Source organism: Polistes canadensis, unplaced genomic scaffold, assembly GCF_001313835.1.
Source record: "Polistes canadensis isolate GaletaPanama2010 unplaced genomic scaffold, ASM131383v1 scaffold_154, whole genome shotgun sequence".
NCBI lineage: Eukaryota > Metazoa > Arthropoda > Insecta > Hymenoptera > Vespidae > Polistes > Polistes canadensis.
In genome coordinates this window covers 761-20620 of record NW_014569701.1, presented here as the reverse complement: position 1 = coordinate 20620, position 19860 = coordinate 761, and the positions used below count along the sequence as shown (strand labels likewise).

Sequence of the window (19860 nt, the reverse complement as noted above, 5' to 3'; positions counted from 1 at the left end):
TAAATTTGGGTAGATTTAAATCTATCAATGACATTTCAAGGTAATAAAAAAAAAACGCGGGAAAGTGTATAAACATGTCTTCTAGTATCCTAACGTTTGAAAGTATCGTTGCTTTTTAAAAAAAAAAAAATTAATATACATTTTATAAGAATTAAAATTAAATGTGTGTGTGCTTATGCAATTCATGTTAGTTTGGATTAGTTGTTAAAATAATGGTTGACGAAGAACTAATTAAAAATATTCAAGCGACTTTCTCTCTCTATGGACTTAAATTATCAAGGTAAGAAAATAATTGATTAATAAATTATTACAATAATTAATATTTTGTGTGATAAATATTAATTTACTTTTCTAATTTATACAAATTAATTTTGTTTAGAACACTCGGTCATTCTGTGGCCAAAGAATTATTACACATAAATGAATCGGAGAAAGATCAATGGCTTACAGGTGTAATAGAACAAATATTATCTCAAAATTTGAAAGATCCACATGTGGAAGTTGATCATGTTAAAATTGCTATAACAGATTTTATGAGATCAGATATATTGAAAGAAACTGAGACAAAATTAAATGTTATTGATGCATTCGAAATACCAAAAATGTCATACGATCTTAGCAAGAAGAAATTTGTGTTACATAAAGTTTCAATGGACTTATACTCAGAAGTAACACAAAAGACTGTAATTTTTAAAGATAGGTTTGAATATATAAAATACAGAATATTAAGACATGAATCATTTATTTTGCGATTTTTTGGAGGAGATCTAGTATCTAAAATAAAATTAACAGAAATTGAATCATTGGAGAGCTTGAATAAAGCTGAAAATATTTATTTATTAGGGCTTATATCCGAACTTTTTGAAAATCAATATTTCTTAGAAGATCCAGGAGGATCGATAAGAATAAATTTGAATAAAGCAATATCCTTTTTAGACTAATGTATAAAAAGATGAAGTAAATTTTATCTACATATTAAATTCATTATATTTGTGTATATTTTTCTTACAATTGTATATATACATTTTTCAAGATGGTCTGATTCTTGAAGGTTCTATAGTAATAATTAAAGCTAATTTCTCTCATGGGGTATTAAACGTTAAAGAAATTGGATTTCCACCAGCAGAATCACCTGAAAATTCGCGTGCAGATTTTGGAGATGCTAATACATTTGGTGGACCTCATCCTACATTATTGAAACTATCTGAAAAGTTGAAAGTACTTGAACAATCCGATGAAAAAGCAAGGATGATATTTCTATCGGATTTGTGGCTTGATCGTACAATCGTATTAGATAAATTTAAACTTTTGTTGGAAGCATTTATAGACTTTCCACCATCAGCTTTTGTAATATGTGGAAATTTTTTAAGTTTTCCCGAAAATGAATTCAGTCCAGTGGCAATGAAGGATGGATTCAAGAGATTGGCCGATTTAATAGTTCAATATCCAAGCATAAAAGAATCTTCTAAATTTATATTTGTACCAGGTCCTTGCGATTTAGGTGCACCGAAGATTGTACCAAGAAGACCATTGTCTAAATTTGCAATCGAAGATATCCAAAAAGCTATACCTGGAGCTATATTTGCCAGTAATCCTTGCAGAATTCAGTATTATACTAAAGAGATTGTGGTATTCAGGGAAGATATGTTGATTAAAATGTGCAGGAAAACTATACGTTTTCCTAGTGGAATTGAATCAAATATACCTTATCAAGTAAGTTTTCTAATACATGTAATATTAACAATTAAAATTGTGTTATTAAAAGGGAACTTTATTTGATCTGTTCCAGTTTGCTAAATCTATTATTTGTCAAGGACATTTGATTCCTTTACCACTTCCAGCAAGTCCTGTTTATTGGAAACACGATTATGCCTTACGTTTACATCCTACGCCCGATGTAATTGTAATCGCAGATCAATATGAACCATACTGGACCGTTTTCTCTGATTGTCATGTGATAAATCCTGGATCATTTCCAAACAGTAAGTTTTCATTTAAGTGTTATGTGCCTGCAGACAATGCGATCGAAGAGTGTGAAGTTTGAAGTACATAATAATTTTTTAATCATATTAATAATATAAAGAATAAAATATTACTAAATAATTTTCCTAAACAGGTTGTTTCTTTTTTCAATTAATCACCCGAAAATATTTATCAGTTAAGTATTTATTAATTTTCTAAATAACAAAATCACGCCGGTTTACAATACTTAATAAACTTCTATCTAGTTTATAACTTAAGTTACAACAAATATTAACGTTGATTATATGTATGTAAAATAAAATAAAACGTGAACATCGAAAATAATTTATAAGTTCATATATCGAGGATATCAGGGTACATTTTTGGGTCCTCTATATTCAATAATACAACACGAAGAAGTATTTCAAAAATAACTTATTAATGTTTACTAACATTTTGAATACATCCAATAAGTTTAACATTGTGAAACGTAATACATATTTATTTAATCCTTTCGCTACGACCGGTGACTATAGTGTCACCCAACGCCTGCTATGTACGAGCGATGACTACAGTCATTGTGCATGACTTTGAAACTTTCCATACGGACTTATATTATTAAAAGTTATATTTTCCAATTGTATTTTGTGATAGTTTTTTCATTTTTTCTTTTCTTCAAACTATTACAGATAGTTTTAAAGTGCACACCTTCAGTGCGTCGAATTGTTCAGCGGGAGTAGCGCGCTGTAGAATTCGTCCGTAGCGAAAGGGTTAAATTCTCCTAATCCTTCTCTTCGTTTATAAATGACAATAAGTTTTGAACTAATAGCATAATCGTATATCTTAAAATTTTGTTAAAGAACAAATGATACGTATTAATTTTTAAAAAATCTTTTTCATTATCGATTTGTATAAATAGGTACATACAATACTAAACACTGGGCTCCTACAACTTTTCACAGTATATATATATAACAATATTACAAGTAAAGAACGGACCTTGATATTGCTCAATACTTGTACTGGAAGTATGAATGATTGTTGGTAAATTAATTGTGGCGTCTTTGTTTGAAATCATGTAATTTAAAGATAAAACCAACAATGCCACATGAGATTGCATAACGAAAATGGACAATCATTTAATGATATTCTTCACTTTTAATTATATAGATGTAATTATTATCTATATTCAAGAACCAAGGGAACTCTTAGATTACTTAAATCGTACGAAAAAGTTGCATTTTTGTCAACTTCACAGAGAAAAAATATTCAATACCTGCAAAGTAGTAAAAAGTGTATGGTATTTGTACGGAGAGACAAAAAGAAGAAGAAAAAAAAAAAGAAATTTCGCTAAATAATAACCAAATAAATATATTAAAGTTGTTATTTGAAATATTTAACAATAAATTTTTCAGCATAGAATTATGTTAGGGAGGGAGGGGGCGGGGGTGATTACGTTAAGAATTATGTTAACAATTATGTTAACAATGTAAGAACTGCAGGAGGTATTACATGTACTTAGAGAACGTCGAATGTGGTATGCATATTATATGTTACAATACCATTTGTAAAAAAAAGGAACGTTTTTACGTCTATTGCACAATTCTTACGCGCGATATGCTTTAAGTTTGCATATTATCCTTTGTCTTTCGTATTGTATATATACTATTTAATTTCTCCTTCAAAATTTATCGGCTAAACGTATTTATATAGTAAATACATAATAATACATAATACGTTTTATGTACCAATGCTTCTTTTTCATATGTAACTATATACAGTTGTGTAAGTCCAGTAATTAACGTTACAATTTCAGTCGACGGACGATCTAACTGTCCTTCAGACTCTGTGTCTCACGAACCCTGCGCTTGCGCTTGTGCAATTTGTTGTAGTTCTTCTAAAAAAGAAAGAAATAAATATGAGTTAAAGATTGCGTGAAGAAGGAAAATTCTTCGTGACTTTTTTTTCCCATAAATATGATTAACTTTATTATTTACACTCTATCATCCGGAACGAAATCTTTTTTGTTCTTGAAACAAATCTTTGAACATATCTCTCTCTTCATTAGCAGGTTTTTTCTTTTTTTATAAATTCCTTTTCATTGACGTGATCATGTATTCATTTTTTCTCAGACAACGAATGAAGTAAAAATTAACAACGCAACTTATATTATTCGTTACATTTAGTTTTTAATAATTTGTATTATTTTGTTAATCATTACATCTTTTTTAATTTCGAAATAAAAAAGATAGAAAAAAAATTAAGGGGCAAATTCAATCATTAACTTACTGTCTTTTTGATATCTTCGGCAAGCTTGGTTCCTTTCTTCGGCATCAAAGTACCACAGTGTGATTGCATATCGCGTTTTGTATGCTGGTTGTACTTCGTGAGGATTTCTTCTATCTGACCAAAAGAAAAGTATTCTATCGAGTATAGGCTCGATATCGGCTACTCGGTCTTCACTCCAACCTTCTGGAAATATCCTTAGAAGGCCACCATTTGTCTGTAATTATAAAACAAGTTAACGACATAAAATTATTTGAATAAAAATAATTATAAGTGGCATAAGTTACATTTTCCTGTATCATTATTGTAAGTAAAAAAGTACGATCCTTTATTTAATTTTTTTTTATCATATATCTATCTCTCGAGTCTAAAATTCAAGTTTATTGTATAAGTCACGAAGATCCAATACTTACTTACGCGAATACAAGATAAAGAATACATTTTTTGACAATAAAATAGAATTAAATTGAACAAATTCATATACATATAACTTATAAATATATGTATATATTCATATACATATTATAACATATAACTTCAAAGTTACATGATCAAATGATAGAGAGTCAATGATTACATTTCTTCATCAGTCATGCTAATAGGAATTAAACCAAAAGATAGTTTATGTATCAAACTTCCGTTCTGTTAAGATACCTTACACCTGGTACGACTAAAGTCCTTGAACAGAACATGTGTTAAAATTCTTCCATATTTATCGTTTAGGTCAACGTAAATATTGCTCAACAGGCAATCAAGCGAGCAAAGTCGAACCATACGAGTCTCTGCTGTCTATTGAACGTGGGTGTACGTTGGATTCAGCACGTAAGCATCGAAAACCCTTCATGCCTTTACTTTTCCTATTTTTGGTACGAAGGATGCGAGATATTTTGTATCGTGATATGAAAACGAGAAAAATTTGAAAGTATTATTTGTTTCAATGAATACGAACAAACAGATTTATTAAATGTTCGATATATTTATTAGAACATATTCTTAAAAACAAGACGATTTAAATTTATCTTGTTAAAAGTTTGTTTCTCAATGACGAATATGCGTATAAACGCGTGAATCATAAGTATGAATCGGCAATGTGTTATATATATATATGATTCTGTATCTATGTTAAATATCTGAAATATATATATATATATAAATTAAATTAAAAAAAAAAAAAAAAAAAAAAAAACAAATTAAACAAGATAAAAAATACTATTTGATATGTTTTATACTTTAAATAATGTATATTGAAAAGTATACGACGTATCTATTGTTTTTTATTATACCTTATATATACTTAGTGATTTTATATATATAATTAAATATAGCGCCTGAGGAGACACTGAAATCAATATGTATGAACTTTCTTTTTAGTTAACGTTAGATAAAATAAAGATTTTGTAAATGTATTTTTTACAATTTTTACATTTACATATTGTACATACGATTTAAAGAGTGGAGTTCTATATTTGAATACATGAAGTAAGAAAAAGAATGTGGGTACAATTAAAAATTAAAATTTACCTTAACATCCCAATCTTGATTAAGATAGTAAATCGCTGTGATACATCGTCCATCTCGGTTAGGATTATCCACATGCTTCACATAATGCGAACCGTACCCGGGGTAGCAAGCAACCATCGCCTGGAAAAAAAATATAAAAAAAGATAAGAGAAAAGGAATGAATGCGAGTGTCGTTGTGTTACGTCGTTGAAAACGTAACAAAAAACATTATGAGAGAGGGAGAGAGAGAGAGAGAGAGAGAGAGAGAAAAAGCTTATTCCTATTATGGAGCAACGACCCACATAAACTGAATTTTGAAACTACGGTGTACGTTTGTACATTCATATCTTCATTTTGATGTCTTCTGTAACGTCACATAACTTTAAAGTCCCCTTTTATATGTACGTTTATAAATATATATAAATATATTAAAGTTTACTAAATATAAAAGTTATATTTACAATTAGTATAATATAATTATATTCATGAAATTTTAATTGTATGATTTTCTAATTGAAATCATATGTTCTTTTTTAAACAAATATCACGTCACATAATTTGTTGTTAAACACGAACAAAAATCGGGTTATAAAGAATGAAAAATTTCGAACTACAGTTATTTGAATAACTTATAAAATTTCGTTAGCCTATTTTTGAATTTAAAATAAGAAAGAATTAAAATGTTTTTTTTCCTTCTGATTTTAGAGAGTTTTGATGGATATTTATAAGTGTCGTAATAGGAATGACTAAATGCCAAGAAAGAACATTACTCGTTTCAAAACATGTGTACGCGTCTCGGTAAGGAGGAAAATTCGATAACAAAGTATATCTAATGTTCCGGGTATTTCCGTAGTTTTCTATTATTCAGGAAAAATGATATCAATAAAGCTTTGTTCTAAGCTTCGAGACTTCTTTATTTTTTAGTTAATAAATATATTTTTCTACGATATTTATGAAGAAAATTATTTTATATTATATGATATTTCATTAATTACAGTTAATACATAACGATAAAAAATGGATATTGTAAAGAATACGTGTTAGTGCAAACGTGCGCATGTTTGTATGGGATTTAAAAATATGAAAAGTACACAGACGGAATATGAGTTAATTAAAGCCATACTTCCGGAAAGGGACAACACTAATCTAGCTGCCCTTCGTGCGAGTAAATCACGTATGTGTCTTTATCAATTGGAAACACGTGTAAAGCCTTGGTCCTACGCATGTCCTTCGTTTATATTATCTCTTTGTTGATCTGAAAATCTCACGTACGGACGTTCTATTTATAAATCCAAAAAATAGAATAAATTTTCTTACAGGAATATGCACTTTAATTTTGGATTTTTCTAAGTTAAATGTCTAATATCGAATATTTTGAATATATAATTAAATAAATATCAAGTGAGAGAGAGAAAGAATACGTTAAGTAATAAAATCAATATCGTACATACATATATTGAATTTGATTTAAATTTAATTTTTTTAGTATAATGAATTTATGTTTTTAAGATCTTATGTTATCGTTCTAATTCTATTCTATAATGAAAAGTATATGTATATTATTATACATATATATGTATCTATAAGCAAGTAACAAGCAAATGATGGTAATTTTCTCATCGCTATAGTTTAACCGAAGATTTAAATAATAACAGTCTGAAAACTTTCAAAGTTAAAAGGTCAAAGTCAACAATATATTATTTCATGATAAAATATTCCACCTAATGAATATTTAATATTTATCTGAATCGAATTACTCATCTTTTAACAAATGTGGCTAACTATGCATTATTTACATTACTTAATAATAATTATGTAATTAATATTAGATAATTAATTATACAGATTGTTTTTATTTATCATCATTTTTAAATTCGTTGGCTTGTTATATTTTTAATACAGACATACAATGTATTACTAACACATTATAAATATTTTTTTTATCCTAGAAAAAAAATTGAAAGGATAACACAAAAATGAATGTTTGCCTTCATAGGGAAGCCCCTATCATCTCCCCTATCTCCTCCCGCTAACTATAATAAATTAATTGCTGTAGGCAGATGTAAAATCCATAGATAATGTATCAAAACCACAACATTAAATTGAAGTTGTATAATATTTCATTGAGGAAGGTGACGTGCCTTAACTATGAAATGTAAAAAGCACGTTCGACGTATGTATCACGTGTACAATGCACGTTTCGTATCTACTAAAAAAATAACAGTCTTTATTTATTTAGAAATAATTATATATATATATTTATATATAAATACAAGTATTTTTTTATTCAAGAGGAAAGAAACGTTTTAGTTTTGACCATAGCATCATTGAACGATCATTGAATTTTAATTTTATAGAATATTTTGTAAGAGAGAATAAAAAAGAAAAATGAATACGTTATCATAACATGTTAGATAATCAAACTGATTGTGATCGCATCGATATCTGTAATAATTTAACGGAACGTTTGTAATAGATAAGAATAATGTCTAAGAATGGAATCTGTTAATAAAATATCTTGAAAAATATTTGCTCAAATGCAGAAAGTTGTTTTAAAATGTGGATAAAAGGACAAGTTATTAGAAGTAATTGGAAAATAATGGGGAGATATTAGTTATCCTTTAAGAATAATAATCGTTCTACTTTTTTTATTTTTTTCTCTTCCTCTTTTTCTCTCTTTGCTTCTCCTTACCCGCAAACAAAAAATACTTTACTAAATGAAGGAGAGAACTCATTATGATAAGAAAAGGACAATCTATTAAGACTAATACGTGACACGATAAAAAGCAAAGCGATAATTGTCGCTTTTTTGATTAGCTACGATGAAAATAACACAGTCTAACAAATGTCGTTGTAATCTTAGGTCGAGATGGTATTACAAACGTACTCTATAAAATAATAAATCAAATTTATTTGAATCATAAGTGTAATTCGACGAAACGAATATACTACGCGTCGCGAAAATCAATTAAAAAAGAAACGATTGCGAGGAAGGTTCGTCATATAAAAAGTTAAATCTTTATCTTAACTTGATCTAATTTTAAATCAGTCGAGACAGAATTTTATAATTCTTAAGATATCTGTATAACATACATAAATTGCACAAGATTAATCTAATTTCAATTTAGAGTACACATCAATAATCGAAAAGAGAGGGAGAGCGAGAAAGAAGTGGATAAAAAGTATTACAATCGATTGCCAAATGAAACAAATAAATCATGTTAGAGGATAAGCTATAAAAAAATATTTATCAAATGGTCAAACACTTGCGAATCGATCGATCGTTTTTATGTTTTAACGCTTATTGTTAGTCAGTTTATTATATTTTTCTTTTTAGCTTAATCAAATTGATTAGACTTTTTTTTATAATACATATCCAAGAATCTTACGATATTATTTTTTTTCACGGAAACATAATTAAATTATTACCCAGAAAAGGAAGGATTCGAAGATCACGTATTTTTATAATAACAACGCAAATAATAATACCACTTGATTGAGTTTCGTTGTTTTTTTTTTTTTTTTTTTGAAAAATTAGATTAGCGATTAAATGGTAAAAGTATGCTCTTGTTTGAGTATCGATTTGAGTATCGATTGATTCTTACTCGATATTTTTTTCCCCGTTATTAATATTTAAGTTTTTGACTTTTTCTTTTTTAAAGATTGATTTTCGATCGAAAAGTGTGTATCGATTGTTCAAAATAGGCATCGAGAACCCTTCGATCCCAAATCTATCGGGTCTAATAATAAACGTCGGAGAATGTGTACACGCACGTGCTTATGCAAACTAGACAAAAAATCTACACGAATAGTATATACATAAAAATATTCAGACAACACCATTTCAAACTCGAATAACTTCCTGTTTCAAACTGGACAAATCTAAATTTTTGAATAATTGTTTAATAAACATGTATATATATATATATATANTATATAGAGAGAGAGAGAGAGAAACAAAGAGAGAAAGAACTATTATAGCTAAAAAAACTCGTTAATTATTAGATATTTACTTAATATTCAGAATTTCTTTTACCCAATTTATAAAAAGTTATTCTATAGAGAAAACTGTCCGAAAATCTTGCTGACTCAATACATATATCTACACTATCATTATATATACAACTTTATTAATTTTATTTTGAATTTCAGCATAGAAGCTATGCGTTCTGTTATTGATAATAATGACACAATAATAATAATATGTTATATATATATATATGTAAAGAGCGATACTAAAAATGAAGCATACAATTAAATTTTAAAAAGCACAATAAAATAAATAAAAAAAAACAATTGCTAACTACTTCCATCTTATTAAAAATATAAATACATCTATATACGAATCGCGATAAGCTTTGGCGCAGTTAACCGCACACAAGTTAGTCCTTTCGCAAGACGTTCATCTTCAGGAAGGTTAAAGAACAAGAAATGCAATTTCTTGTGTGATCAAGCTTTTGATTTTCGGGGGAAAAAAAAACGGAAATAAAACACCACCGTCATTATAGGAGATTTGAATGTAAGTGCACACATGGCGCAGACATTTATACCTATGTACGAAGCACGTACGTAATGCGTACGAATGAAAGCGACTCGTGGGTGGCTTCACGGATAAGCGTAGGTATGGGGGAGGGGGTAAAGGCGTACGTGACCGACTGCACTTTGTGAGTTCTATCATTCCCCTCTCGCCCTCAAGCGTTATTCGTTCAACGTCCGAGATTTTTTTCGAAGATCACGACGATTTCAGGATCCTGACCTTCTCCACTAAAGTCCTACTCTTTCTTCTACTTTCTTTTCTTCTTTTTTGTATCTTTTTCTCTTCTGTACACTTTTTTTTATTCTCTTTCTACTGGTTCTCCTTCCTTCCTTCCTTCCTTCTTTCATACTTTCTTTCATTCTTTCTTTCTTTCTTTCTTTTTCGCGCGGATTCTTATACGACCAACAACATATTTTTTCTTTTAGATCCTAAGTTCATGATTTATCAAAAAACTTGATGAGTGTAATTAAAGTGTTAATATTATAAAATAAATTTTCTTTTTTTATAAAATGGAAGAGTATTGGCACCTATAAAAATTGTTTGCAAATATAAAAATAATTTGTATATATGTATCGAGAGAGATAGTTGCTCGACCAACATGACAAACATTATTTTTGACGATCTTTCTTTGTTAACCTATTTTTATCTGTCTAATCAACGATGTAAATAATCTCAGGACTGGAAAAGCTTATGTGAGAACGGTTCGGCTAATTTTACAACTGATATTCGATCGCACTGACCATAGTGAGAAACAAAACACGTACTTACTCATTTGCTAAGGTAACTTTCCATTTGTTTGCACGACTGTTACCAAAACATTTCAAGTTTGCGTTACTTTTTACGGAATAGTCGATATATTATCGTACAAAGAACAAATACTTCTTCTCGTGCTTAATACATCCTTTAATAACAAAATGATCGAACATTTGGCGAATCCAATTTCGAGAGATTATTCGAGATATCGATTCTATCGATACGAACGGTAATACAATAATTTCAATTTTTATTTACAAACGTCTCGAATTTTGGCCATTTAATATGTAGTTATCAAAAAAATTTTTTTTTTTTTTTTTTTTTTTTTTTTTTTTTTTTTTTTTTTTTTTTTTTTTTCCATCAAACAACAAACAGAGAAATAATTTGACGTTTATATAAATATTTTATAAAAAATACTAAATTATAAGTAATCATTAATCTTAACTCATCGCTCTTGATATTTAATTGAATAAATATAGAAATTTGATCACAAATGTATATTCTTTTTTGCTTACCTTAGTTCTGCCATTAATTAAATATTGTCCCATTTTCCCATTATTGGTCATTTTGTTTGCCTTCATGATAACAGCGTCGACCCGCGATATAAGCATGGCGATATTTGGACACTGTTTTTCCTTTCCATCCAACCATGTTATCTGATCACCTCGAATTGTTTTTAAGTCGTTTGCACTAGCCTTATTGGAAACCAATTGTCCATCTTTAAATAATCCTGCACTGTACATATTTAAAACTTCTTTCAGCACTTCATTGCCACTTTCGTAGCCTAGGAAATTGTCTATCACGCTCACACCAAATTTGTTCATGTCTTTAACCACATTTTGACTAATACTATCTATCATTAATTCTAAATTGTTCTTATTCATATGCAAAAAAGGAGGTGAAAAATCGTCTAAGTGAAATTGAACGCTTGGAAAATTCTTCATGCCATTGTGGTATTGCGTCGGCATATTTAATTCCAAATCTTGTATATTACCAAGAAATCTTGAACTCTCTAAAGCAGGATTTAATAATTCCGCTCTAGCTCCTAAAATGGTATCTTCTGAACTACCTTCATAAGTTATAGGAGAAGTCCAGCCATTGGCTTTGATAATTTGGCTGTTTTTCGACTTTCCGTTCTGTTTATCCTTAAAAGTTTGATCTTTGCGTTTCTGATTAACTACGCTCTCAAGCTGCTTTTTAGCATCTGTAATAAAAGAATCAAACCTTATGTTAAAAAAGAAATAATCTCTTTTAAAACTCTTTACAACGCTTGCATTAAATTCTATATAAATAAAATAAGTTGAAAACTCAAATATATCTCAAATTATATATAGAACAATACGAAAGAGTCTAAAATTAATGTCAAGAAACAAATTCATATCAAAGATTTAAATTCAATTTGAAATTGTCGTTATGTTTATAAGACGCGTCACTGACATTAAAATAACTCTAAAATTAAATATACGTTGCATTGTAAGATTAACTTAGGAATGATAAACTGAAAGACAAAAATACGAAAAATAAATAGAAATAGAAAGAATAATATTATACCTTGAATTGATTTCAAAGAATTAGAACATAAAAAATCCTTGTTCCCAATCTTTTCCCGTGCGGTGTAATCACCGACGAAGTTTGCAAAAACTTTGTTGGTAAGTTGAGATCGGTCGTTTAGGTTAGAAAGCGACCGTGTGTTTTGTTGCGTCTTGCGTTTACTCGAAGAGGAATAATTGCCAACTACACCTGAAGCGCAATCTCTGTTTGTGTTGTTTGTGGGAAAACCAGTGAGCGAAGAATCATTTAACCAGGATGCTTGAGTTCCACAAAATTCTTTGTGACGTTTCCAATCACGTTTTTGATGTTCTTTTGTACAATAGAAAGCGGACTTACACCTTGAACACCTCAACAATTTCTCGGTCTTCTCGCAAAGTGCACAATGTACCGTATGTACCAAAGGATTAACATCACTACCTTTGGCTGTCTGCGGACAACTAATCATTGGCCCAGACATCTTTCGCCGTTTATTCCCTCGCCACGAGTGCTGCCGCTACCGACGACATTTCTCCGATGTGGGAAGTCACACACGCACTTGTCTCCCCTTCCCTCCCCACCTTTTCCTCTTACTTTTCCTTCTCTTTATTTTTCGCGTGAGGAACAACGCGCGCGCTATCGGAATACCGCAGTATTCACTTACTACATATACTACCTTAAAGAGAAAGAGAGAAAAAGAAGAAAAACTAGGGGTAAAGTATCCGTGAACGGCGACGAAAGGGTGTGGAGAAAAAGCGAAGAAGAGAGAGCAAAGACAAGGACGCAACTAAACTAATACAAACGCATTGTTTTACACGTTTACTTTTATTATGCCCATAAAATAGCACGTGCAGACTCTGTGTAAGCGCCTGTAAGCGAATTCGAGACACTCCTAAGCGAACGAGCAAGCTGTGTGAATCTAAAACTAATGATATTTTTCATCTACGATCATCAAAGAACAAAGAACAACAATTTAGACGCATTTCACTAGCTCGCCGCTCACTCAGCTTTCTCTTTTTCTCTCTTCTCTCTGTGTTACTGATCTGCCACAAGGGCGCGCCACTTGGCAATTCGTCTCTACGAATCAGAACGCGTTTTTCCAACACTCGACGTTAATTCTTAACAATATTTTATTTATATATTTTTATTGCGACACACGTATTTTTTATGTTCAAATTATTATTAAGTTTTTAACGTTTACTGTGTTATTATAAATATTGTTTAAACGAATGTTTTCTAAATGATATACGACGATGTATTCTTTCTCTTTTCGGTCTATTTCTTAATTTAACGGACAAAAGTTCGAAAGAAAACATTTTCTTTCATATGATTCATCTCATTCATTGATTGTTAAGTCGTATACATATCTATATATTCGTGTCTATATACGTCAGCAGTCAATAATAGATTAGCAGTCAATTTCAGACCAGTAGGAAAAGATTTTCTCATATATTATATATTATTATTCTATTTGTATATATATAGAAAAATATGCTTGTTAGTACACCAATTTGGATACATTTATATGTATTGAAAGCTTGATACATTTTACAGGTATACAGACGAGTAAGAATTTGTTTTGATTCTTGAAAAACATCATTCTCAATCTATTATCTTAGAATTAATAATGATCATGCATAGTAAACAAAATATTACATTTATTAACTTATTGTAATTAACTTATCTTTGACTTTGAAATTTTATATGGGATCCCACTATTTTTATATGTATACAGAAATATCCTCTAGATTGATTGTTATGTCTCAAAATGTATTAATATTTCTAATCACAATTGAATAAATGTCTAGAAGAGTGATATATTATATTTTAACAATTTGAATAATTGTACTCAATAGTGTGTTGCAATTAATAAATTATTTTACCATCATTAGATTATTATTAATTTTCCAAAATAGGAGAAGGAAGTTTTTTAAAGTTATACTTCTTTTTTACATCAGTGTTGTTTTTTTACATTTTGCAGTAAAAGTAATGATTTCTTTTATGTTTTCTTGTAAATTTCATGAAATATGACATACGTCCTTTTTCTAAACGCACCTTCAATTATATTTTTTCCTATATGTGATAGGATAAGATTAGTGGACATGGAACATTCTCCTAAAGACGTGGAACGACTGCAAGAATATTATTGACCACAGATGTATTTATATACATATATAGTTAATGTTTATGTAGCATGTTGCGTGAGTGTGAGAAATAAACTTGCTAGATGATACCAAGCGATAATTCTTGTTACTGTGACGACGCGTTCTTTGGCTTGTCAAAACAATACACGTGACACGATCGTGTTCTACGTATGAAAGTTTTTGGGTCGTTTCTTGTTAGTGTAATTATTTTTATTAGAAATATTTAAAATGAATACTTTTATACAAAATGTATATATTAAAGACGGAGAATATACGAAAACAATTTATTCTATGGTAGATTATTGTTTTTTTACCTTAACACGTTTTTAAAGAATATAATTAACTTTCTTACTTTTATATCGTTAATAGACTGCTATTAATTGTTATAAATATAATTGAAATTATAGATCAAGGAACAACGATATGCAGACACAATTAAGGTGTTACTTACTCTTTTCGAGTCTCATCCTGATGTATGACCTGTTGATTTATATATGTATCTTTTGTTATATGCTATAAATAAATTGTTTTATGTATATATGATTCTTTTTGCAGTCTAGACCTTGTTTATCACTTCTTGCTCATTGTCATTTTTATATGCAAGACTTTGCAGCAGCAGCTACCTGTTACGAAAAGTTGGTTCAAATATATCCAGAAGAAAATATATATAAATTGTATCATGCTCAATCTTTGCATCAGGCTTGCATGTATCAAGAAGCTTGGTCGGTTTCCTTAACTGTCATTGATTCGAGTAATTTAAATTATAAAGTAAAGAAATTACAAGCAGCTATAAAGTATGGTCAAGAAGATATGGTAGCTGCAAAAAATCTTGTAGATCAATGTCTACTCGATGATGTGGATACAGAAGTAAATTTAGGATGTCTGTTATATAAGGTATAACTCCAAAATATGAAGAAGAAATCGAATTGTACAGATGTATTTTCTTTTTTTTTTCTAGGAAGAGGAATATGAACAAGCTTTAAAAAAATTTACGAATGCTTTACAAATTACAGGATTTAAATCTCATTTGTCTTATAATGTCGCACTTTCTTATTTCAAATTAAAAGAATATGCAGCTTCTTTGAAACATATTGGTAAAAAATGTCCATTTTACATTGCCAAATAATTATAAACTATGTATATTTTATAAAATTTGTATAATTGCATTTGTTCTATATCTTTGTCTATAGCTGATATTATCGAGCAAGGAATTAGAGAACATCCGGAATTAGGTGTGGGTATGGCAACGGAAGGTATCGAAGTTCGTAGTGTCGGAAACACGCTTATTCTCCATGAAACAGCTTTAACAGAAGCTTTTAATCTTAAAGCTGCAATAGAATACCAGTTGCAAAATTGTAATTGCATAAAATAAGCTTCAATAAAATGTAAGTAAAGAAACAGAATGCATTGTTCTAATTATGCTTTGATTTTAAGATGAAGCTGCTAAAGAAGCATTAACCGATATGCCTCCACGTTCTGAAGAAGAATTAGATGCAGTTACATTACATAATCAAGCATTATTAAATATGGATACAAAACCTAGTGAAGGATTCGAAAAATTACAGTTCTTGTTACAACAGAATCCTTTTCCACCTGAAACATTTGCTAATTTACTATTGTTATATTGTAAATATCAGTATTATGATTTAGCGGCAGATGTTTTAGCTGAAAATGTACATTTAACATACAAGTATTTGACACCGGTAAGTTTTAATATTATTAAATATCTTTATTGTAATGATAGTTCCATGATTTTTGTAATAATAATGACAGTAATTATTAAACCTGTATACTACAAAAATCTTAATGTAATAAGCTTCTATATAAGATAAACTTAATTCGTATGTTTTTCTTTTGAGTGTTTGCACTTTTTTGCTCGAGCTTCAGTTCTCTCAGAGTGCTTCCGTTTGTAACTTTTAATATCCTGACTAGAGCTATTGCTAGAATCTGTATCGCTTGTACTGCTGTTACGCTTTTTTTTCTTTTGCTTATGATCTTTGGATCTCTTCTTCTTACTTTTTTTTACAGTTTGTTCATTATCAGAACTACTATCATCAGTGTGCTGCTTACTTTTCTTTGATTTCTTTCTTTTCTTAGATTTTTTTGTTTTGTGTTTCTTTTCTATCTTTTCTGTCTTTTCTGTTTTTTCTGTTGTTTCTATTTTTTTTTCTTCTTGGCCATCCTGTACCTTTGGAGTGGATGGTACATCTTCTACTTCTGGTATTAATTCATATTTCTTTCCATTAGGTGGGACAAAACAATCTTTAGCCAAATGTCCATGTGTTCCACACTTTGAACACGTTGTGTTAAAAACAGCTTCTAATTGAATAGTTTTGCGTTGTTGTGGAACATGAGTTTTTTTCTTTTGCAAATCTCTTTGTAATTCAACTCCATTAGGATCCAAGTCAGTACCATTACCTTGATTAACATGTTTCATAGACAATCCAATTTTACCATCATTGCTCACCGATATAACCTTACACCACACTCTTTCTCCTTTTTGTAAAATTTCTGTAACGTCGTCAACGTGAGCCGAACTCACCTGATAAAGTTTTCATTATTATATAATTTTACTTGATATTATAAATATTAAAATATTCTGAAATTGAAATTAATAATACCTGTGATCTATGTATCAACCCTTGTTGAGAACATCCAGGTATTTTAACGAAAGCACCGTAATTTTGGATGGCAGCTACTTCGCCAAGAAATATTTGATTTATCTCACAATTTACCATATTTCTATATATTCTTCTATGCTATATTTGGTTCAAATGGCTTGATCGGTCTGTACGTATATATTATTTTGCTCTTTGTCAAATCGATAAATAACAAGACGTATAGGTTAGGATTTATCACAACATAGGAGCATAGTGCTGTACCAATAAATCGTGGTACCCACCACTTCATGCCAGCTAGTATTCTACATACATTTTTTTATTTATTCTTTTTATTTATACATATTATAGACAAGACATTTACTTATCATATCATTCGATTTTCTCTTCTATTTTAGTATTTATATGATTTCCTGGATGCATTAATTACACAACAAACTTCGCCAGAAGAAGCATATCGCAAATTTGATGATCTTGCTAACAAGCATACTGAAACATTGCGAAAGGCAACTAAACAGGTTCAAGAAGCAAGATTGAACCATGACGATAATGCTGTTAAAAAAGCTGTTACTGATTATGAAGAAGCCTTAGATAGATATGTGCCTGTTTTAATGGCACAAGCTAAAATATATTGGGACAGAGAGAATTATGTACAAGTAGAAAAAATTTTTAGAAAGAGCGTCGAATTTTGTAATGAGCATGATATATGGAAATTGAACGTTGCGCATACTTTGTTTATGCAAGAAAATAAGTTTAAAGAAGCGACAGGTTTTTATGAACCAATAGTCAGAAAAAAATATGATAATGTTTGTGTCTTTTAATAATAAATTACTATACTTTAAGGCAATATAATAAAATTATTTTTTCATTTTGTAGATATTAGATACAAGCGCTATAGTGCTAGCAAATTTGTGCGTAAGTTATATCATGACATCTCAAAATGCAGATGCCGAAGAATTAATGAAAAAAATAGAAAAGGAAGAAGAGAAAATATCGTTTGAAGATCAAGATAAAAAATTATTTCATCTCTGTATAGTTAATTTAGTAATCGGAACTCTATACTGTTCTAAAGGCAACTACGAATTTGGGATATCCAGAGTGATGAAAAGTTTAGAACCTTATAATAAAAAACTAGGAACGGATACTTGGTTTTATGCTAAAAGATGTTTTCTCTCTCTCTTAGAACAATTAGCTAAACAACTTGTTGTTTTAAAAGATACCAGTTTACAAGAATGTATTCAGTTTCTGGAACATTGTGAAGGTTTATATAAGCTTTACCTATTAAATAGTATTATTCATTATAAACATATATGTATGGTCTATTGTACAAGTAATAATTATTTTATAATTATTATTTAGTTTATGGACGAGACATACCTACTGTAATAGAACAATCTTTTGATGTACAAGATATTCTAACAGTGGCACCTCAAGAAACGCAAACTGTTGTATACGAAGCAAGGTATTTGAAGTCATTGTTTCTAAAGTTACAAATGTCTTAAAGATATACATATGGTAATAAAATAAAATTTGTATTTAATATGCTCTTAGAATGATTTTCAATAAAATGCATGTATATAACATTTCGTTCTAAACCCGCTTATCTTCCGATATGATAAAGAACAAAAGATACAGATTTTCCGTGGACATTTCTACGAATATCTGTCTAAATATAATATATTCTTCACCTGCGATTATTAACAGTGGGCCCTATATAAGAACACACCGGTGTAGAATAAGTTCCAATTTCTACAAGTGCGCACAGTCTTATAAACCCACGTATAAAAACCCGCACACTAGAATTCACGGAGCAGTAAAGGTGTTTAATTAGTTATAAGAATATTTGTTTTTTAGTATGCTCTTCGAATGATTTTTAATAAAACGCAAGACTTTCAGCTTGAAAAAATATTGCGCGTGTAGGGCAAAGATGGTACTTTAATTTAAAATTAATTTTACAGAAATTTGACTACTGTAAGTATAAATTATATTCACGAGAACGTTCCTAAAATATGATAGCAATGTGTAAAATATATGTACTTTGCAGCATTTGATTTTATGGGATTTTTAGTATTGAAAACGCGAGACTACTAGCGTAAAGCAGTATTGTACGTGTAGGGCAAAGTAAGTACTATAGTTTAAAATAAATTTTAATAAAATTTGACCACTATCAGTATAAAAAATATTGACGAGAACGTCTCAAAAATATGACAGTTATGTGTAAAATATATGTACTTTGCAGCATTTAATTTTATGGGATTTTAATTATTTAATACGCAAAACTTCCAGCCTTAAAAAATATTGTACGTGTAGGACAAAGAGTGTACTATAATTTAGTATAAAGTTTTTTAAAATTAGTTCACTCTAAGTATAGTATATTGACGAGAACGTTTCAAAGATATGACAGCTATGTGTAAAATATATGTACTTTGCTGCATTTCATTTTCTGGGATTTTAAGTATTTAAAACGCGAGACTTTTAGCTTGAAAAGGTATTGTTCGTGTAAGGCGAAGTGTGTACCCTAATTTAATATAAA

The 19860-nt window shown here is 29.4% G+C and overlaps 4 protein-coding genes across 9 annotated transcripts; 2 read left to right on the top strand and 2 right to left on the bottom strand.

Moving 5' to 3' along the window:
• Positions 1–81: 81 nt before the first annotated feature.
• Positions 82–5193, top strand: LOC106788791 (DNA polymerase epsilon subunit 2). 3 transcript variants are annotated; one of them, XM_014752368.1, is made up of 5 exons: positions 82–280; positions 380–923; positions 1024–1713; positions 1790–1982; positions 4972–5193. In XM_014752368.1, the coding sequence occupies exons 1-5, from the start codon at positions 213–215 to the stop codon at positions 5166–5168; spliced, it is 1692 nt and encodes a 563-aa protein (XP_014607854.1). In that variant the 5' UTR covers positions 82–212; the 3' UTR covers positions 5169–5193. The 3 variants fall into 3 exon arrangements, with proteins under 3 accessions (XP_014607854.1, XP_014607855.1, XP_014607857.1); XM_014752369.1 differs by lacking the exon at positions 4972–5193 and adding an exon at positions 2117–2181; XM_014752371.1 differs by lacking the exon at positions 4972–5193 and having other exon boundaries at positions 1790–2105.
• Positions 2383–13623, bottom strand: LOC106788792. Of its 2 annotated transcripts, XM_014752373.1 has the most exons (6): positions 13536–13623; positions 12590–13241; positions 11554–12242; positions 5770–5889; positions 4252–4465; positions 2383–3859 (listed from the first exon to the last, which is right to left on the bottom strand). In XM_014752373.1, the coding sequence occupies exons 2-6, from the start codon at positions 13044–13046 to the stop codon at positions 3816–3818; spliced, it is 1524 nt and encodes a 507-aa protein (XP_014607859.1). In that variant the 5' UTR covers positions 13047–13241; positions 13536–13623; the 3' UTR covers positions 2383–3815. The 2 variants fall into 2 exon arrangements, with proteins under 2 accessions (XP_014607859.1, XP_014607858.1); XM_014752372.1 differs by having other exon boundaries at positions 12590–13552.
• A 337-nt stretch (positions 13624–13960) lies between these two features.
• Positions 13961–18905, top strand: LOC106788789 (tetratricopeptide repeat protein 30A). Of its 3 annotated transcripts, none has more exons than XM_014752361.1 (10): positions 13961–14119; positions 14652–15003; positions 15117–15182; positions 15265–15603; positions 15668–15803; positions 15900–16064; positions 16144–16412; positions 17726–18133; positions 18204–18588; positions 18687–18905. In XM_014752361.1, exons 2-10 carry the CDS (start codon positions 14938–14940, stop codon positions 18827–18829), a joined length of 1977 nt encoding a protein of 658 aa, XP_014607847.1. In that variant the 5' UTR covers positions 13961–14119; positions 14652–14937; the 3' UTR covers positions 18830–18905. The 3 variants fall into 3 exon arrangements, with proteins under 3 accessions (XP_014607847.1, XP_014607848.1, XP_014607849.1); XM_014752362.1 differs by having other exon boundaries at positions 13965–14119; positions 14652–14903; XM_014752363.1 differs by lacking the exon at positions 15117–15182 and having other exon boundaries at positions 13965–14119; positions 14652–14903.
• LOC106788794 (nucleolar protein of 40 kDa-like) lies at positions 16424–17590 on the bottom strand. Its single transcript, XM_014752375.1, has 2 exons — positions 17331–17590; positions 16424–17251 (listed from the first exon to the last, which is right to left on the bottom strand). The coding sequence occupies exons 1-2, from the start codon at positions 17445–17447 to the stop codon at positions 16544–16546; spliced, it is 825 nt and encodes a 274-aa protein (XP_014607861.1). The 5' UTR covers positions 17448–17590; the 3' UTR covers positions 16424–16543.
• Positions 18906–19860: the final 955 nt, after the last annotated feature.

Coding starts and splice junctions, on each gene's coding strand:
- LOC106788789 (XM_014752361.1), top strand. CDS start 14,938: ATGAATACTTTTATACAAAATGTATATATTAAAGACGGAGAATATACG. Junction 15,004..15,116: donor CGAAAACAATTTATTCTATG/GTAGATTATTGT, acceptor TTGAAATTATAG/ATCAAGGAACAACGATATGC. Junction 15,804..15,899: donor AGCTTCTTTGAAACATATTG/GTAAAAAATGTC, acceptor CTTTGTCTATAG/CTGATATTATCGAGCAAGGA.
- LOC106788794 (XM_014752375.1), bottom strand. CDS start 17,447: ATGGTAAATTGTGAGATAAATCAAATATTTCTTGGCGAAGTAGCTGCC. Junction 17,252..17,330: donor GGTTGATACATAGATCACAG/GTATTATTAATT, acceptor AAACTTTATCAG/GTGAGTTCGGCTCACGTTGA.
- LOC106788791 (XM_014752368.1), top strand. CDS start 213: ATGGTTGACGAAGAACTAATTAAAAATATTCAAGCGACTTTCTCTCTC. Junction 924..1,023: donor GAATAAATTTGAATAAAGCA/ATATCCTTTTTA, acceptor TTGTATATATAC/ATTTTTCAAGATGGTCTGAT. Junction 1,983..4,971: donor TCCTGGATCATTTCCAAACA/GTAAGTTTTCAT, acceptor TTTATCGTTTAG/GTCAACGTAAATATTGCTCA.
- LOC106788792 (XM_014752373.1), bottom strand. CDS start 13,046: ATGTCTGGGCCAATGATTAGTTGTCCGCAGACAGCCAAAGGTAGTGAT. Junction 12,243..12,589: donor TTCTTTGAAATCAATTCAAG/GTATAATATTAT, acceptor CTTTTATTACAG/ATGCTAAAAAGCAGCTTGAG. Junction 3,860..4,251: donor CCGAAGATATCAAAAAGACA/GTAAGTTAATGA, acceptor TTTCTTTTTTAG/AAGAACTACAACAAATTGCA.